Source organism: Gymnodraco acuticeps, unplaced genomic scaffold (genome assembly GCF_902827175.1).
Source record: "Gymnodraco acuticeps unplaced genomic scaffold, fGymAcu1.1, whole genome shotgun sequence".
Classification (NCBI taxonomy): domain Eukaryota; kingdom Metazoa; phylum Chordata; class Actinopteri; order Perciformes; family Bathydraconidae; genus Gymnodraco; species Gymnodraco acuticeps.
Genome location: NW_022990583.1, coordinates 1353672 through 1373338, shown reverse-complemented (window position 1 = coordinate 1373338; position 19667 = coordinate 1353672). Strand labels below are relative to the sequence as shown.

General features: G+C 40.0%; 2 protein-coding genes across 3 annotated transcripts in view; both read right to left on the bottom strand.

The window, feature by feature from the left end:
- Positions 1-180: 180 nt before the first annotated feature.
- On the bottom strand, positions 181-6358 carry fxyd5 (FXYD domain containing ion transport regulator 5). Of its 2 annotated transcripts, XM_034228204.1 has the most exons (10): positions 6122-6358; positions 4634-4679; positions 3364-3462; positions 2768-2899; positions 2642-2683; positions 2021-2071; positions 1614-1643; positions 951-1025; positions 810-855; positions 181-353 (listed from the first exon to the last, which is right to left on the bottom strand). In XM_034228204.1, the coding sequence occupies exons 1-10, from the start codon at positions 6176-6178 to the stop codon at positions 329-331; spliced, it is 603 nt and encodes a 200-aa protein (XP_034084095.1). In that variant the 5' UTR covers positions 6179-6358; the 3' UTR covers positions 181-328. The 2 variants fall into 2 exon arrangements, with proteins under 2 accessions (XP_034084095.1, XP_034084094.1); XM_034228203.1 differs by having other exon boundaries at positions 2642-2899.
- Positions 6359-6630: 272 nt separating this feature from the next.
- Positions 6631-19667, bottom strand: part of nphs1 (NPHS1 adhesion molecule, nephrin) — a 53513-nt gene continuing 40476 nt past the window's right edge. The window contains exons 22-30 of the mRNA XM_034228201.1: positions 19368-19479; positions 19097-19278; positions 18911-18955; positions 18502-18624; positions 17879-17927; positions 13281-13413; positions 12195-12273; positions 11818-11984; positions 6631-11652 (exon numbers count right to left, since the gene is read on the bottom strand). Of these exons, the coding sequence (XP_034084092.1) occupies positions 11569-11652; positions 11818-11984; positions 12195-12273; positions 13281-13413; positions 17879-17927; positions 18502-18624; positions 18911-18955; positions 19097-19278; positions 19368-19479 (974 nt within the window). The 3' untranslated portion in view covers positions 6631-11568. The remainder of the gene's footprint in view (positions 11653-11817; positions 11985-12194; positions 12274-13280; positions 13414-17878; positions 17928-18501; positions 18625-18910; positions 18956-19096; positions 19279-19367; positions 19480-19667) is intronic.

Genomic DNA, 19667 nt, shown 5'->3' with positions numbered 1-19667 from the left:
GCTGTGTTATCAGTTATAAGATTAAAAAAAAGGTCATTTAGAAACCAGCCGCTTCATGGCTGAAGGTGTGATTAAAATATGAATCATATCATCGTTATTTGCTAAGATGAATAATCGCTTTACTTTTTAAGTGCAGTTTGCTAAGTATAGAAAGGACATTTGACAAAGCTTAAGTCAGTATGGATGGCGTTTTCTATTTGTTTATTGGGTGTTTTTCAATGTTGTTACCAAGCAGCGTACCGTCACTCAGTCCGCGTTCACACACACACACAGGTTTTGGTTGAGTGTTTCTTAGCACTTGTAATATGTGTACACAAGGTGTCTCTCTTTAGCCTTGGACCACTTGGTAAGATCTGAAAAAAAAAACATATTCAAGTATCAAGCCCTATTTAGGCAATCAATTATATTTATCAAGCAAAAGTATACCACTATGAGGAAAATAAACAATGCGCTTTGCAGTTATGGTTTTACCCAACAAATAGCTTAATCATTTTTTTTTGTATATTAATCATCACAGAGATTTTAGTCAGCATTCTGTTGAGCTATTATATGTCTGACATGACTGATTGTTTGCCATATATCACCCGGCAGCCTGTGATATAAATTACCTAACTCATTCTACCACACTTCCCCCACCTTGCAATATAAGCAGGGCTTCCTGCTCACAAACTGTAATTTAGTTAAACATTACTTTTGCATCAGCTTCCATTGTCTTACATAACTCAGCCCTTGTGCTAATCATGGACCTCTCAAACAAGGCAAACATATAAAACATTTGAACATTAACTTGAATGAAAGAAAGTTTTTACTTAGATGACTTCTTGTGACAGTTGGGCAGCCGACAGATCCTGCCACCTGCAGACAGAGATAAGCAAAAGAGTTAGGAGTGCAGTGGGCTATAATTGCAGTGATTAACAACAGAATAAAGTGAATTGCAGAGCCACACTTACAGCCAATGACCATGATGCCCACAATGAAAAGGACTGCTGCGATGGTCAGTCCAGCATAGCGCAGGGACTCGTAATCTGGACATATAACACATGAATCAAGACCACACTGGAACAAATACTGCTCCAAAATCAAGTAAAAGAATAATGAAAACAAGGTGTTCTCGCTTGTAATAAGTCAAACAAATCTGCCAATAGAACAAGTGAAGATTTGCTTGGTTAGATTTCTTGAAATAAGATGGGATATTTAGATAAAGGAGATTCATTCATTAGCTGGGAAAACTCATTTTGAACTATATTTGACCAGGATCATGTAAATGTTATTCCAAAATAAGACGGAAATGTTAGTTTTTCTGATGTTAGTTGGTGATTTTCCAATAAGAATTTGTTTTTGTTTTTTAAATCAAGTAAGATGTATTTGTTAAAACAAGATTAACCACAGCAGCTTAAAGAACTTGTTTCATTTGAGATACAACTCAAAATAAGATGTTTTCAAGAGTCTTGAAGATGCATTGTCTAAAAACAAGACCCTATATCTCACTGCATTGTTACCTCTTCAGTTATTATGTCTTGTATCAAGTGTAAAGACATATTCTGACTAGATATTAGACAAATACATTTGGCAACAGGTAATAACACACAGAAAAGGCAAATATAGCTTCTTACCATAGGTGAAATCTTTATCCTGCTCCGGGTCTATAAGAAGCAGAAAGTAAAGTATTGAGTTGAGGAAAAGCAAAAGAGAGAAAGGATCACCGGGTAACAACAGTCAGAGATAGAAGACAGATCTACCGTCCTCTCTGACATGCTGTTGTATAAAAACCCTATCAGTGTGGGAACACAGCACAGCACAGCATGAGGTCACACATATCTTATCTCTCTTTGCATAAGGTACACTCAAGCATTCATCTACCGGCAAGAGAGGCCGTGAGGAGCTCTGTTCTACCACTCTGCCATGGGTTTTGTTTGGAAGACAGGGAATTGTGATACTGTCAGTCTGCCATGAGATAACAACGAAACCGCAACGCCTGTGGCATTTAAGCTAACTATGAAGTAGTAACATTTGTATTCACCCCAGGCAACAACTTTGGTGGCTTTCCCAGTTGTGGATGGGGAAGATGTCACTGTGGATACAAAATATAGACAGTAAAAACATTAGTTTTCATGACATTTTTGATTTTATGGATCCCTTTTCTGTCCGAATTTAATGCAAAAAGAATGCAAGGGCATAGTTTCATAGTTTATATGGAAGCATATTTGTCTTTGGTCATATTGACTCCTTATCTTAGCCATACTTAATTATCTCTCACTAAATTCCAGGTGCATTCCTATGCTACATATTTAATTGAATTTCTGAATATTTTTAGTGAAATGGCTCTCTTAGGAAATGTAGGCTGACACTTTTTAAAACACATATCAGCGTTTTCTCTCTCTGTTGCTCTCACTTTAGTTCTCTCCCTTTCTCTGGTGCTGTAAATTGCAGCAGAACGCTCCTCTGTACTGTACAGTATATCTCAACAAGGACAGGGAGTTTAACATTTTCTAATTAACTCATAATTAGTTTTAAAGGGGAGAAAGCTTACTGTAAGCCTTAACTATTGGTAAGGTGGTGTTATAGCATACTGGAGTGCTTATGGTCTTTTAACCCGCCTAACTCAATGATGTTCAAACATGTGACGGGTGCAGATTGTTACCTGTTGGCTTGGTTTGTAGCTTAGTTGTGCCATTATTGGGAGCTAAAGGGAAAGACAAATACAAGTCACATGAGGTTTCATTAAAATAATGTGAGTTATGTATATCACTAACAGCACCATACTTACCTAGTGTACTGTTCATTTGTATTGTAGTGGCGTTGACTGGTTTGCTAGTTTGCTGGCTTGTGGCGCGTTTAGTGGCGGGAGTTTCCTGGGATGAGTCAGCATCTCTGGTGAATCTGCTCTGCACTCCTCTTCCTGTTACATCAAGAAATAAACTGAATCACATGCACTTGAGAGAGGCCTGACCTTTTGCTAAAAAATGACATTAGATTAAATAAGAAGACGGATGATAGATAGATAAATATGTTTCTGTTTTTACTCTTTAGCTATGTCTACTCGTCACTTAACAGATGAATTAAAAATAAATTACATTAAAAAATAAATTATGATTTGATAGAATAAGATGCACTACGCAACAGTTAAAACAAAGTTACATTAAGCTCTTCCTTGACCAACTTTCCTCCTCCACCCACTGACAGACAGTCAGGAAGACAGAACAAAACACAGACTAAACACAGGCAGCTTGATAGATAAGTGGATAAATAACTGTAATGACTAACATTTATGTATATGGTTGTAAATGTAAAAAAAAGGAAAAAGCCTGGAGACTGAAAAGCGCTGCAAAGTGGAATTTTTCAGCATGGCCACGAGATGCGTACCAGTGGGAGTATGAGCAGTGGGCATTGTTGTTCCGTTTGCCATATTGTTGCTCACAGACTGCATTTGATCTGCCGTTGTGGGAGACTGAGCTCTTGCCACTGCGGGGGAAAAACACATATTTTAATCACCAAAAACACAAGTCAGATAAAGCCTTACAGCGATGGCTCCATACTCTAAACTTTACAGGAAGACCAAAGGGCCCTGTTGTTTACCCCAGTGATGTTCTCAAACAGTGCTGTGATGTATTCCTGGCACAGGCCAGACTGGAGAATGTCTGGCCGTGCAGGGGAGAGAGGCCTGCAGATGCACTGAGAGTATGTCACAGTGAAAGTCCTGTGAGTGGGGCAGTGCGGCACAGTTACAAAGAAGTGGCTCTTACAAAACCTCTGGCTACAACAGAGCTGGATTGTTGTGAGAGCCTGCGGGACAGTGGGGCCGTTGTCTGTTTACTCACTCAGCACCTTCCCATTAGTGCCGGAGCTATACAAAACCTCCACTTTATCGGCTAATGCTGTGATTCTGACTACTTTAATGAACCCATATGCAGGAAACTTGACTATGGGTGTTAGGATTGTTTAATGTGTTAGCGGTATTGTGTGGATACAAAGTTTATTTTGTTTCTAATAGACCTTTTATATCAGCGTTATATCACTATATAAAGTGTGATAAAGTACTCTTATCTTGACTGGGATAAAGTTAAGTAATATTAGGATCCACATTCAAATGTTATAACATTTTTGACAAGGTTTCATGTGTTTTTTAAGGTCAACTCCATCTACTGGTGAGGAAAAATATATTTAATAATAATAATAAATATTGACCTCTGCAGGATCATTTTTGACCTTTCTTTTAAAATCACTCTTACAAGTTTACAATTGTATGGAGGCAACATGCTAAAAGGCTGTAGTGCCAAAAAGACCCAATTCTGAAAGAAGAAATAACATGTAGTCCCTCTTACAAGCAAAATGTCGAACTCTTGAACTAAAACATATTATTGCACAATTCAATCCACCCAGGCGGGTTGCTGTAACAGTCTTACCTCATCTGGAATGACTTAGTTTATAGGCTACTGGCTAATGCTAGCAAACTCCAGATTGATATTGTCGTGTAACTGACATGTACACAACATAGTTTTCTGACTTTACGTTTTACATTTACGTTTTGCCATAATCATGTCGATGTGATTTTGACCAAAGTGGCTGCTGTTTAGCAAATGTTAAAACCTGCTTTGAAATTAATTATTATTATTAATTATTTAAACACACTCACCTTTTAACATGACAAAGAGGATGAAGGTCAATGAGGAAAAATAAATCTGAAAGAAAAAAACCATATTAAAAAGGGAGAGGAGCTGCAATAAGAATGCAGAAAGAGTGAATCAAATTGAATTCAAGGTTCAAGGCTGTTATTGGTCATGCGTACATAGCTACAGTGTAGTTATGACGATGAACATCTTAGGTCACATGCTCCTCCAACAGTGCAACACAATAAAACTGAAAAAATAGTGCAACTAAATACAAAAATAATTCCAACATATGCAGTTGTATTACATTCTTTACCACTTTGTTCAAGATCTGCAAGGTAACACAGCTAAATCGGAGCAGATACACATAATAAAATATGTGTGCAGTAGCTCCCAGAAAGACAGCTGTTTAGCAGGGTTTGATTTTTCAATGGTTTAACCAAAGCACGACCAAATGTTGGACATAGCCTACACTTAAATACAAATGAAAAGGGTGCATGTGAGAAAGCATTCACTATGGAACATTTTGTGCAGTGCTAAATGTATTAGACAGGAAGTTGCACTCATTGAGGTTTATACTTCTCCTTCCTCTTAAAGCACACAGGCATCACGCACTCACCCTCACGCGGTTTGCCAAAAAAACAAAACAAACACAGCTTCTTACTTTGAATGTCAAACTTTGTAAAATACACATATATTATCATAACCACATGTTTTATTCATTTGTCAAAAATGAGTGATTGAGGCCACACATTGTGTATGCTATGCTATCCTCCCACACGTGTGCTGAACTTTGTCGCACTATTGATCAAACTTCATCTCATTTCAGTTTCCAACTGTCGCCTGTTTAAAAAAAAAAAATGGCATTGGAGGATGTGTCAAAATAACTCCTTTTAGCATAATGGAACTCCTGTAGCCTACTGGTGAGCAGCATTGTCTGGTTCAGCTGAAGAACATACTCGTTCCTCCCCCTCACAACATATTGCCCTTAGCTTCAAAACAAAAGAACTATAGAAAAACCGAAGTAGGTAAAAAGCTGTCCCATATTGCATGATTTTATAGAGATACAGCTGCCATGCAGAGGCAGGTAGAGTGACGGATGGAGGTCTAGGCCAGTGACTCGGTTTGAATCCACCCCCAGCGGAAAAGGAATCTGGATCCTTGACCTATCCTGGTGGCAGCTCGTCCTCCGGGCGTGGAGCCGTGTGACAGGTGAGCGTCCGTGGCCGTCATGAGCTGTGACAGCTCAGATTAGCAGGTCATGCCAATCTTCATTTCACTCCAGAGCATATGTCAAGATGAGGCCTGTGTCCCCTGGGCTGTACAGGCGTCTCTGCCTTCCCTATAGCCTTCCCGCCTGCCTGTTTGTCACATCTAGCACTCTCCCTCACTCTCCGTCTGTCTGTTTATCCGTTTGTCTGTCATCCTCCATCAATCTCTCCATTCAGTCCACCTCACCAAAACACCTCTCAACAGCCTCATATTTAGTCATCCATCCAGGACAGTATGCTTACCTTAGTATCCATCCTGGGAGCTCCCCGGGTCCAGAGGTTCATCGTTGGCCTCATCATCCACGCTGCTTTCCTGTGTCTGTCACTCCTGAAAGGCTGATGGGCTAACTGCTAACCAACCACACCCATGTGCTCACCATCTCTACTTCCTCATCCAATTGTCTGAACTCTGTTTCAGTCTCTCGCTCACCCACTCTCTCATGTCATGGCCTCCTCCTTCTTGTTCTCTGCCTCCTAGTCTTCCACTCTCACTCGCTGTGCTCAGATTTCTGTCAGCGGTTCAGCCGTCTCCAAGCACAGCAGCTTGTCGTCCTTCTTTATTTCTGCTTTCCCTACAGAATACTGTCATTTATCGTACCCTTGTGTGTTCAACCTGTCTGTCATCCTTTCTAGCTTACTGCACGTTTATACAATCTGTTCTGTCTCTGTTCATCTTGTTGTCTCACAAACAACAAATGGATGACCTTGTTGTAATTAGAAACTGTTGATATGTTACAAAAAAACAATACTTGTGGACTTGTTAACATTTTATTGGTGAAGTTTTATTAAATATCCTCCTTTGAACACTTACATTGAGGATGTTTGTGAATATGTGTAGCTGTAAATAACTATAGTTAATACTTTACTTTTCAACAAGCATATAGAAGCAATCATTCAATAAATGAAATAAAAAAACATATTAAAAAGTCTATAACTCTTTTGTAAACTCACATATCTTTATGTCAATCACATTGAATTGCGGTTTAAGGGGTAACACATCCTTGGGTTTTGTCAGATTGTTGAGTTATTGCTCCGAGGCTGCAGGATTGGTGTGGGATTGCGGCCGAACAGCATTATCTAACTTTGACGAACACATCAAGACTGTTACAGAAGACAAAGCCTGCAATTCATCCTCAATAGCAGAGAACAGTCTTTGTCTACAGAGCTTTTGGTTCAAGTTGTCATCCCTTACATTTCTATGATTGCTCTAAAGAAACTGTTAGCACTCTATAATGAACGTCCTTAATATAGCTCCACTTTATTGATCATTAATAATCTATCAGGTGGGGGGGAAGTGTATTTACTCCACTTTATAAGAGTAAAGTTGGTCCAATGAAAGGTTGCTGAGACATTTTAATAACAACTATTGATCTGATTGACACAGAGACTCTTTCACATTTTGCTATTCATTTTACATTTGTTGTTGTTGTTTCTGGAGCGGAGGATTTTTGTTGATTGCAGGCTTTAACTCTGCTTTATATTAATCCTGGTCAGAACATATTTATTTGATGTATGGATGTAGGTTTTAATACATGTGTGGATAAACCTTTAAAACTACATTTCAGAAAGTGATGTATGAATGCAAAAAACTGTATTTTAACTGAGTGTCATATTATACTCAGTTAATAGTAACAGCTTGTTATTCATTTCTTTGTTCTTTTGTCATCATGTTATCGTAGTGTTGGAGTGGGAGTAAGTGTGTATTTAAATGAGTAATATGCAGAGAGGGACGTTTGGATTTAAATGTGCTTACAAGTGAAAAATAAAAAAGACACCCTGGTTCGACTGAGACTTGAAAGAGAAAGTTATTTTTCTTTTGTTGAATAAACTGTATACCTTTGGGGGGATATACCAGGAGAGTACGGCTTGTCTGGATTTGAATTTTGCTTAATTAATTCTGCACTATTTCAGATAGAGACAAATATGCAGTGTAAGTACGCAGGGCTTTAATAATGATTCAAATCCCAGACTCAACTTCTTGTTGTTTTACGTGCAATCTCTCTGTAGCCATTTTTTGTTGTTGTATTTTGACCCGTGTGTCTCCATGTAGTCTGATACACTATGGACAAGACGGTGATGTTCTTTTAGTTTCAATATGCGTTCAGATCTGACCTTATTAAAATGAACAATCTATTGTGTTTTCACTCCCTAGTTTTCCTTAATGGACGCCTGTTATATTTGTTCAGTTGTATTATTTTATCCATTGGCAGGCCAATTACATCCCAACTGACAACAGGAGATCACAGGCACAAGTGAGACATAATAACAGCCGCTACAATCATGTTCTAATTTGTAAAACCTGTGATTGCTTTTGATTTGATTTCTAACTATTTGAAATTGAAAAAATCGGAATAATGACAGCAATGACAGGGTTCGCAGCAATTTGAGTTAAATTTGAGTTAGCTCCCCACTGGTAGCACAACCTGTTAAAGTCATAAATGAGTGTTATTCAATCTCATATTTGTTTTCCAGAAAGAAAAACATTCATGAGAGGGGGGAAATGTGAAGACTCTCCTGGGGCTGAGGTAATTAGAGTCTCATTTTTGTTTCTCTTTTGACCTAAATGTTCACTCGTGCAGAATGAGTGTTCAATCTCCCCCGAGATTCTTCTGAACGCATCATATCAAAACGTTCATGAGGAAAAACAGAGGTTGAGGTACAGTATTGAGCTGTCAAGCCTTCACTTGAGCAGATTAGCGTTTGTGCCTGAGCAGAAAGGATGCATCATGAACAGGCTGAGGAATGAACACAGCAGTCATCTTGACAGGAACTTAAACAATGGCTCAGTAATGAGACAAACACACCTTGACAGCTCATGATGGAGACTAGGGAGACTAATTGAAGGAACACATTCATGTGAAATATTGAGATTTATCTCCAGGCAGTCAAGCCCTATTGAGGAAACAGAATGGTGTAGGTTGTGCAAACGTGTGGATAACAACAACATAAATATAAAGTGTACATATTTCCGATGTGTTTTACAGTATTGTGAAACTTGGTTCAGCAACAACAACAAAAAAGGTATAAAGCACCTTCAACAAAATAGTAAAGAAAAAAATGTACACTTCTACTGACGACCGATACATTAAGATAAACACTGTTATTATAAACTGTGTGTCTCATCTAATAGTGTCATCTGTGCTGTGTGATGTGTGTGTTCTCATGAGACTGGTGAAACGTGCGTGAGGGAATAGCATTAGCTGGAAGCAGAACCAGGATGCATGCATAACTATTGTGTACACAGATATAGAAAAAGCCCTTCCCCTATTTGTGTATTGTACAAGGCAGCAGCTTAAAGAGCTATGGGAACTTTGAGCAAGTGTCTCTGATTTCTGCATAACAGTACCCAAACACACAGAGCCCTCGAACCTTGTTGTTGTATAACAAAGTGCCATATTGTCTCTGTTGTGTTCTTTAGGTTTTTAGGCTGCATGTCAGTGATAGTATTAGACTGCAGCTTTAAACGTTATTAATCAAAAATATATATATGTCGAATTTTTTCTTTAAAGACCTGCTTGAAGATAGGATGGCTGAGTCAGTACCAAGCTTTGGATTTGTTAAACCACACTAGCTTTGATCCAGACTGAAATATCTCAACAGCTATTTGATGGATTGCAATGAAAGTTTGTCTAAACAGTCATGTTCCTCTCCTCCTCTTCAACTATCCCATTAACAGGTTAACATTTTATTTAGCCCACTACTTTGGTTTATGAAAGATAATGACATCTCCATCAGCTAACTCGCAAATGTTAGCTTCCTGACAGGCTAAACTAAGGTGGTGTAGCAGATGAACCTTACTCCTGCTAAACATCAATTGTCATTGTTATCATATTAGCACACTGATATTAGCATTAAGCTTTAAGCAATGTTGAGCTTAAAAGAACAATTCACATACAATTACTAACTATGTATCTTACCTGTGGTGCTGTTTTAATCTAAGATATGTTGGCTTGAGGTGCTCAGTGTTTGAGATATTGTCTGTACAGATGTCAGCACTCTCTTGAATATAATGTAACTAGATGTTTTTTCGGAAATCCTGATACGGTAACTCAAGAAGATCCACAGACCTTATTGATAACAGTTTAATGCAGGAAAAATGCATCTACTCAGCTAGCTAATGTAGCAACTCAGCCGAGGAGAGTGCCATTAACGTGTACACCTCGAGCTGACGCAAGTGTAAGCCTCTTGTAGAAAGAAATCCTAAATTATGTTTAGATAATATTTTGCGCTCTGATACAACATAAGTCAGTTGTGCCATCTCATTCCAATTTATTAGAGAACCATCACATATCTACTCAATTTCTTTTAGATTTCATATTGGAGTTTATAATTTGTCGATTTGAATTGTATATCTTGTGTAAAACAACTTTGGGTTTGAAAGGAGTCCTATCAATAAATACAATGATTGTATCGGCTGTGGTTAGTGCAATGCAGTGAATTGCTTTTGTGTGAACAATAATGGAAACCAAAGGAAGAGGCCAGCGATTATTTTTGTAGCAGTAGCCACAGCATCAGCTTATCCCTCTCTTCCTGAATCCATCTCTCTGTGAGTGACCACTCTCAGTGAGACAAATTCCCGACACGGTCTCTCACCCGCTCTCACTGATGCTGTGAGCTAAACTTCAATCCGAGAGAAAACAGGATTAGAGTCTGGCCCTAGATATGGCTTTACCTTACTGAAGACATAACCATGCTAAAAACCACTCGGTGCGATCCCATTGTCGGGATTTCACGGACTTACTGGGAAACTCTTTGTATAGAGAGGGAAGGGAAAGGCCACAGTCTCCGGGTTTCATCTGTACATGTTTCAAAATGTTGACATTGGATGGGTCAAAAAGGATGTTGTCTGCTTGGGAGGCACTGTGACTCTGCTGCTTCTGCCCCGTTGCCAACTACAGCGATGTCAGTCCATTTTTGTCTCTAACTGACTGATTCATGTCTACCTGCAGGCCTAATGGGAGGATGGGGGGGGGGGGGGGGGGGGACTGCGGGTAGTGACCGTGACTTGGCTCTAAAGACAAAATAACAAAGCGAGGTCATGGGACGAGTGATATCAGAGGGAGACGGATATAAACTAGCGGCCGGTCTGTTGTAAAAGTGTTTGAAATGAATGTTGTTCATGTTGCGTGTGGTAATATCATATACATTGAGCAATAGAACTATTAACGAAGCACTTTTATACTAATAAAGGACTGGCTTACCTAAAGCCAGTTGAGTAGCACTTGAAATGTTTAGCTCTATGAAACCTGATGTACTTATATGATTCTGTTTTCTTCAAGGTTGTGTCTTCCTGGTCGAATGCACTTATTGTAAGTCGCTTTGGATAAAAGCGTCAGCTAAATGCAATGTAATGTAATGTAATATCATATACATCATATATTTCATCATTCTGCCATTCGTTTTTGCTTTTCAAGCTCCTTCAGTTTAACATACAGTACTACTGTAGGTCCACCCAATCTGGCGAAAACGCTCAAGGTTAACAAAGTATACAGAAAGACGTAAAAGGGAAATTCGGTATTATGTTGCATATCACATTAAGCTTGACTTGACTCATGTGATAGCTACATTCTATAAGACTAGGGAGAGATGATTCAGAACGTTTAGCATTCAGTATTTTCGATACAATACAGTACTCAATGACTTGTGTTGAGCCCTGTCGTAGTGTATTTGTTTGCTCTGACCTTCCCACTCTAGACTAATTCGCCTCGTTGCTCAAAGGGAAGATGAGAATCTCTCGGCGGTTGTCGAACATCCCTCGCTCCTTCAGCAGCCTGCTGAGACACAGATTGCATCTCAGTTATCATTAATGTCACAGAGCAGCAGCAGCAGCACATTATCCACCTTTATAAACGGTTCCTTTCACGACTGAATAGTGATAATACATGTAAGTCATATATCACGTAGGAGCTCTTATCATAGGTAGGTTTGCTTTTACTGACCTGAGGGTATGCTTTTGATCTCGACTCATTCCTCTGATTAGGCAGTCTGTGGTCGAACAAGGATGGAGGGGAAGGAAGTGTGGAAGCCAGGATGTCCTGGTACAGACCCCTGTCTCTTACGTCTTCATACAGATGGCTGTGAGGCTCCACAGGGAGGCGGGTGACATCTTGAAAAGCACATATGATTGCATACATCAAACATCAATAATAACTAGTAGTAAACATTAAGATAAATCAGAATATACTCCAGGTGGCACCAGCTGATTGTCACAAGGACTGATTCAGCTCCTGATTGGCTCGGACTGCATCATATTTTGGAAAGGAGCCAGGTGTTTACTGTTGCCTTGTTTACTCTCTGAGGTATATTTATGTCTCACCGTGCCTGCGTGTTTCCTCAGGGTGAGGGTTCAGAGGCGGCATGTAGTCACCGCTGGGGTAATAATAATGGGAACTTCCCTGAAATGAACAAAAGAGATAGCATCAGCCCAGCTTTGGCCTGAGGTAACTTCAGGTAAATGACAAATCCACGTGTTGCACTAGTGCCAGGGGTTGCAGTGAATTCTTGGAAGGTCCGTTTCCGCATATTACTTTCTCACTCGCTTCTAAAAAAAGTTCCACCATGCAGATTTGTGATATTTTTGACTACATTGTTTTACCCCCGACATTTTGATTAACCGATGTACTTGTCACAGTGTCTGAAATATAGCTTTAATTTGTCATAGGAATCAAATGTAATCAAATCAAAAATGTTCTTTGATTTAATTTGCCTTTCTTTTTACTAGTCTTCTGCATTTCTTCCACCTCTCCAATACTAGGGAGATGATAACACTCGTTTAAAGGCAGAAGATGAGAGGGAGAATCCAGACCAATAGGGATTCATTGAACCAGTTGTTCATTGGGGTGTATGCAGAAATCAGACACAGATATTTCAAAACCTGGAGGAATAAAACCCAGACCAGCTAAACTCAAGGGGAAGATACCTCTGCAGGAGGTTTGGGAAATGTGTTGTTTGGTCATTTGGCTGATCCTGCCCTTACAGGTACCATTTTAATTGAGCGTAAAGATAAAGCCTGCCTCCGAGGGGATTTGAGGTCTTATTATACCCCGTCCTGACAGCACACAGAGCGATCTGTTTTCTTCTTCCTCAGTCAACAGTTTTCTTCAAGGTTCAAATCCTTGTTGGCCTTTTTAAAGTACAAAATTATAATTTCGCAGAGATCGATGTGCATTTTGAATGCTAATTGTGAGGTATTGATCTGTGTTCCATCTCTATGCACAGCTAAAGGTTTCATTAGTTTATTTATCCATTTTCCTCGTTATGGCTGAATTATCCACTTCCTCCTCTGCCAGATCCCATCACCCCCTGCCTAACCTCTTTCCTCCCCTCATCTGTTTACTCAGCCTTCTCGGCTGTGTGTAACTACCCCTTTCCCTCCCTCTCATCCCCCTCTTCCCGCTCTTACCGCTGCGTAGCTCTCGTAGACGTGGGTGTCTGTTTCAGATCCGGAGTCGATGAGGAGGGTGCGCTGGGCTGCCGTGTTGATCTTCTCTCTGCTCTCATACTTATTGGCGGTGCTTACAGTTGAATGACTACCCCTGCATGGAGACATTTGATTCTGTCATTTTCTTTAACTTTCTTGAATTATATCCAAACATTTGTACTACTTAATGATACCAGTGATGCGGTTACCCTTGGCTTTTCTGTTTATGTCTACGATGCTGTCGACTGGCAGCTTTAGACTATGCTCAGGAATTGTCAATGTAATACCCAGCTTTTCTCTTGTACGCCATACAAAGGTTTCGGGTACCTACTTACTGTATATTGTGAATGTGTTTGCTTTATTGTAACTCAAAGAACATTTCAAAATAAAGTATTTAAAAATAATAATAATAATAATAATACCAGGGATGCAAAACATTGAGCACACACAGCTCAATACTCTAAATCAGGGGTGGGGAACCTCCGGCCCTCGGGCGGCATACGGCCCGCGAGACCATTTGGTACGGCCCTCGAGGTAATTTATAAACACACGCAAAAAAGAAAATAATTCAAATTATCTAGACCGCAAAATAATTAAACAAGCCAGTACCTGTTTTTCCTGGCCAAGGTCAGGGTCCTTGAACACAACACGAGCCTAACGTGTCATCACGTGGTATATGTCTCGTCTGACACGGGTGTAGTTCTAACGGAGAGCACCAGAACACGGCTCCGGGCCGGTGTTATGCCGTAGGTTGAAGCCTTGCCGCGGATTGAAGCCCTGTTCGCGGGGACGCGCAAAGGTGACGTCATCGCCTGTATTGAGCGTTCGCCGTTTTTTCACCCTTTTCAAAGCTTTTTTCTCTCTTTTGAATGATATATCAGATTAAACAGCAAACGGCTGATTAAATAATGTGCAGACAATTGCGAGGAGGCTCGTTTTAAGGACACGTTTTTCAGATCTGTCACAATCTTCGTATTGGAATAAACTTCCGTTTTTGAGTGCAGTCCCACTCTGTTATATTCCTCCTTCCTACAGAACAGACAATGACAGGATAATATGTGATTTGTCAATAGTCCTATTTCTTAAAACCTTCTCTGTTGTTTAAGTGTCTGATAACCACGAATAGTAAGCAATGATATAACAGTAATGATATCACATGATCATGTCAGACACTGTGTTATTTTCAATCAAGCCTAAAAGATAATGTGTTCAAACTGGCTTCACTCACTTGAATTGCTCCTTTGAATATCATTTTTATATATCCCTACTCAACACATGTTTGTATTGTAATGCCACTCATATATTTGTTTTAATTGTATTTAAGGTGACATTGAATGCTTTGAAAGGTGCCCTAAAATAAAGTGTATTATTGGTGTCAATAGGGAAGATCTGCACTGTTCTCTACATAACATGTTCAGAGCAGGTATTTCTCCTGCCGGATTTGGAACCCCCCCCCTATATCTTTCTCCAGGATAGTCACAACTTCACCAAAATCACACTGGTGCTTGCTGTTCCCCTCTAGTTTATGCTCACAAAAGCATTTCACTCTGGGCCCAGCAGGTACAAAAACTAAAGTGGGGCTTCCATATCCGGCAGTGCAGTTGTTAGAGCTGCCGGATTTTGAAGCGCCCCCTGTAATTTTGGCCAGGATAGTCACAATGTCACCAAAATCACACTGGTGCTTGCTGTTCCCCTCTAGTAAAATGCTGGGCCCAGAGTAAAATGCTTTGGTGAGCACAAACTAGAGGGGAACAGCAAGCACCAGTGTGATTTTGGTGAGTCTGTGACTATCTAAGGGGCTTCCAAATCCGGCAGAGCAGACTTTCTATCCTGAGGAAGATTTTCTATTTGCTTGCAGTCCAAGTCATTTCTGCGTTTCTGTGTAATATCATAATAATAAAGTTATCCTTTTTCCTGGCAATGATAAATCCCTGTTTTTACAAGTTCAAGTGTTTTGAATTCTTTCAACAGTGCACACGTTCTGTATTACCACATGGACACAAAATAAAGGGACATTCTTTTAACCTCACCCAAACATATTTGTTCACATTTGTGGTATCTTCTCCATTTCTTCACTTTATTGCAATAGGTTTGTAAATTATAAATAATTAGACCAATACAGTATTTTTCGTTTGCAAACACACTAAAATTACACATAAAGCCACATTATTTAAAGTGACACTCAAAAAGCAAAACCTCAGCTCAAGTCTCCAAAAATCTAAACACATTTTCAGCTTTGCACTCAATTTTAAATTCAACAGGGCACTTTTGCAACACTGCACGCAGTTCTACATTTTCAAAACACTGCCATTAAAAATCAATAATCAAATACACATGCCAAATGACCATAAACACTGAACTGCTTTATTGACTCATCAATCAGGATGAAAGCACTGTAAAAAGACTGTGCATGCCTCTTCTACAGGCAGGGCCCAGAGTGAAATGCTTTTGTGAGCACAAACTAGAGGGGAACAGCAAGCACCAGTGTGACTTTGGTGAGTCTGTGACTATCCTGGAGAAAGATATAGGGGGGGGTTCCAAATCCGGCAGCACCAACACCTGATCTGCCGGATTTTGAAGCCCCTCTTTAGTTTTTCACCTGCAGGGCCCAGAGTGAAATGCTTTGGTGAGCACAAACTAGAGGAACATGCAGCACCAGTGTGATTTTGGTGAGTCTGTGACTATCCTGGCCAAAATTACAGGGGGCGCTTCAAAATCCAGCAGCTCTAACAACTGCACTGCCGGATATGGAAGCCCCTCTTTAGTTTTTGACTTGCTGGGCCCAGATTGAAATGCTTTTGTGAGCATAAACTAGAGGGGAACAGCAAGCACCAGTGTGATTTTGGTGAAGTTGTGACTATCCTGGAGAAAGATATAGGAGGGGTTCCAAATCCGGCAGGAGAAATACCTGCTCTGAACATGTTATGTAGAGAACAGTGCAGATCTTCCCTATTGACACCAATAATACACTTTATTTTAGGGCACCTTTCAAAGCATTCAATGTCACCTTAAATACAATTAAAACAAATATATGAGTGGCATTACAATACAAACATGTGTTGAGTAGGGATATATAAAAATGATATTCAAAGGAGCAATTCAAGTGAGTGAAGCCAGTTTGAACACATGATCTTTTAGGCTTGATTGAAAATAACACAGTGTCTGACATGATCATGTGATATAATTACTGTTATATCATTGCTTACTATTCGTGGTTATCAGACACATAAACAACAGAGAAGGTTTTAAGAAATAGGACTATTGACAAATCACATATTATCCTGTCATTGTCTGTTCTGTAGGAAGGAGGAATATAACAGAGTGGGACTATACACTCAAAAACGGAAGTTTATTCCAATACGAAGATTGTGACAGATCTGAAAAACGTGTCCTTAAAACGAGCCTCCTCGCAATTGTATGCACATTATTTATTCAGCCGTTTGCTGTTTAATCTGATATATCATTCAAAAGAGAGAAAAAAGCTTTGAAAAGGGTGAAAAAACGGCGAACGCTCAATACAGGCGATGACGTCACCTTTGCGCGTCCCCGCGAACAGGGCTTCAATCCGCGGCAAGGCTTCAACCTACAGCATAACACCGGGACTTCACAAATTGCAATACCCATAAGGAGCCGTACACATGCCGCAGTTTTTGCGTGGCTGTGTCTTTAGTTGTGAGCCCAGTGGCGATCTGTTCATCTGTCATACTGATCAGACAGTCAATAACTTTGCTGTTATTAGCATCTGGTTAGCTAGCTATGCTAACGAATATAAGAAGCTTTTTCTACAACCAGTGAGGTAAAGGCACATCTTTATATGATCATTATAGTTATAAAAAAAGAAGAGAATAAATTAAACAGGAATAAAATACTAATATGACAGTAAAAAAAAGTTATTATTAATAAACAAGAATACAGTTTGAAAGGGGAGTGATTTGTAAAATATCCATAAAGAAAAAAATCTGCTTACAATTGTTTCATATGGCTGTTGAGAGATGTTTCCATAGATCTATTAATTTTACTCTCAAAGTGCACCAGATTGATGCTTTTAACTTCAACATTTAAAAAATATCTTCCTGGTGGTGCATGCCCCCAAACCCCCCTAGATGAGGTTAGATCCCCCCCCCCCCCACTTAAATCATGTCCACATGGATATGCAACTAAATACATTTGCACACATCTTGTGTCCATATACTTCTGTTTTGGTGGTCATGCCACGGTGCATGCATGCGCGGGTCATGGTCAAATATCTGGATTAAGAGGTTGCTTTTTCTTTGCACAGCATGAAAGAAAGGCGAAATGAATGGGCTGTGATTTTAGTTTTTTAAGCAGACGTTGAGTTCAATAATTTGTACGGCCCTCGGAGGATGTTGTAAAAATTGAAATGGCCCTTGAGAAGAAAAAGGTTCCCCACCCCTGCTCTAAATGCACGTGTTCTTAATAACAATGTATATTGACAGAGGCTTGTTGTTTTGCCAGCCTGGCTGTTTTAGTAGCTGGGTCAGCCAATAAAAAAGGCCTGAGACTTGGAAGTGGATTGGATGTGTGTCTCTTTAATCCCACTTCTGATTGCCTTAACTTACCCCATCTCTTTATTCTTCTTTCCATCAAGCACACTGCCTCCTCTACCCCCTGCAGGGGGAATGGAAACAGGAGGGAAAAGGCTTAGTGTTAGGAAATCAGAACTCGAAGAGAGGAGCATCATCTCATAAACACTCAAATTGATCAGAGCAATAAAAGGGCCAGAGAGTGAGAGTGAATGAAAGACAAGTGAGGTGAGAAAATCTATGTGGAAAAAGCAAAGGGCAGAGGAAGGTGAGGAAAGAAAAATACAACACACAGAGGGGAGATCCTGACAGTTAGACTGAAGAACAAATAGAAAGAGACAGAAGGAAAGATAGAGGGAGGACATAATGCTAGCAAATGAGATAAAAGATATGGGCGAAATGCAGAAGTGACAGCTTTGAAGGATGAATGTGGCATGAGGTAGAGGCTGAGAGAATAAGCAGAAGAAGAGGAGACAGGATAGACGGCTGGAAAAAGGGACATGGAGAGATGAATAGAGAGTGAGAGGCTGAGCTGACAATTGCATCATGGTTCTGGAGTAATTGCTTTAGAGTTCTGTTGAGGATTCGGACATTATAATGCCAGAAAGGGATAGAGGAAATACTTTCACATCCATAGATCAAAAGATCATTATGGTTACCTGTCTGGCCTCGCCTCCTTTTCCACCTCAAACCAAAGAAGCAACCCACTGAATTAAACACCAGCAGGACTCCAAACACCACGGTGAACACTACTGTCAAGTAGGCGGGCAGGCCACTTGCACCTAGTCGACAAAACATTACAAAGATTAGCTAATAATAAAAGTTAAAGAAGAAGTATGATAATTAAGAAGCGGTACAGACGCTCTGTTATTTATCTTAATTTAAAGAATAGCAGAGGGGAAAAGTATGGGTGGGCGCCATGACAACTGCTTCTCTGCGTAAAGCAAACATTAACAGCCTTGGAGGTGCATACATTAACATGATTTAGCCAAATGAAGCTAGCTGCTGTGCAAACAGCAATTTCCAATTGCCCTAAAGAGCTTTTTTCAGGGAGAAAAAAAGACTTACTCTGTGAGACTGAGTCATCATCTGTTGGGACTCCTTCTGGCCTCTCTGTAGAGGAATACATGTCAAACAGAAACTTATTAGCCAAACATCTAAGAATTATACGTTTATATTGAATTTATATTAGATCATCAGACGGTTGTATGGTGGAGTCCTTTCAGTGTCAAGCTGGGGTTACTCCAAACTGACCCTTGGTGGTGATGGTCAGTATTGCATTATTGTCAGCATAGGCACTCTCTCCCATTGCATTGAGGGCATTGACAGAGAAGTTGTAGGTGGTGACAGGCTGCAGGCCGGTGACCGTGAAGGTTGTAGCTCCGGGAGGAAAGACATCAACATACAGAAAACTGTCTGACTGATCCCAACGGTATCTGTCAACCAAAAGCTTCCGTCAGGTATGGGTATTTTATTTTGAAATGGGGCTCATTCTTAAACCAACATCCCTTTTTTGACATCTCACCTTACACGAAACCTTTGCCGCAGACCACCGTTGAAGCTGGGGATCCAATCAAGAGTGACCGAGTCGTGGGAGACGTCGACTTGGCCAAACGACGAAGGAGGATCTGGGTGATCTGAGGGCAGAAGAAAAGAAGAGATGTTTAAAAAGAAAAAAAGAGTATGCAGTCTCGATGTTGTGTGAATACTGAAGAGCAGAACGCCTTCACTTGACGGGTGGCTATTTGAAAAGGCTTTAGGTCCTAAGAAATGGTGAGGTGTGCCATGAGACAGTCAAGTGATTATATCTGCAGACTCTGAAATA

What these genes read in the sequence shown, in the direction of transcription:
- fxyd5 (XM_034228203.1), bottom strand. Translation starts at nt 6,178, where the DNA reads ATGATGAGGCCAACGATGAACCTCTGGACCCGGGGAGCTCCCAGGATG. An exon ending in CACTGCTCATACTCCCACTG is followed by an intron (nt 2,900 to 3,363) that starts GTACGCATCTCG and finishes TTGATGTAACAG; the next exon opens with GAAGAGGAGTGCAGAGCAGA. An exon ending in CACCAAAGTTGTTGCCTGGG is followed by an intron (nt 1,644 to 2,020) that starts GTGAATACAAAT and finishes TGCTTCTTATAG; the next exon opens with ACCCGGAGCAGGATAAAGAT.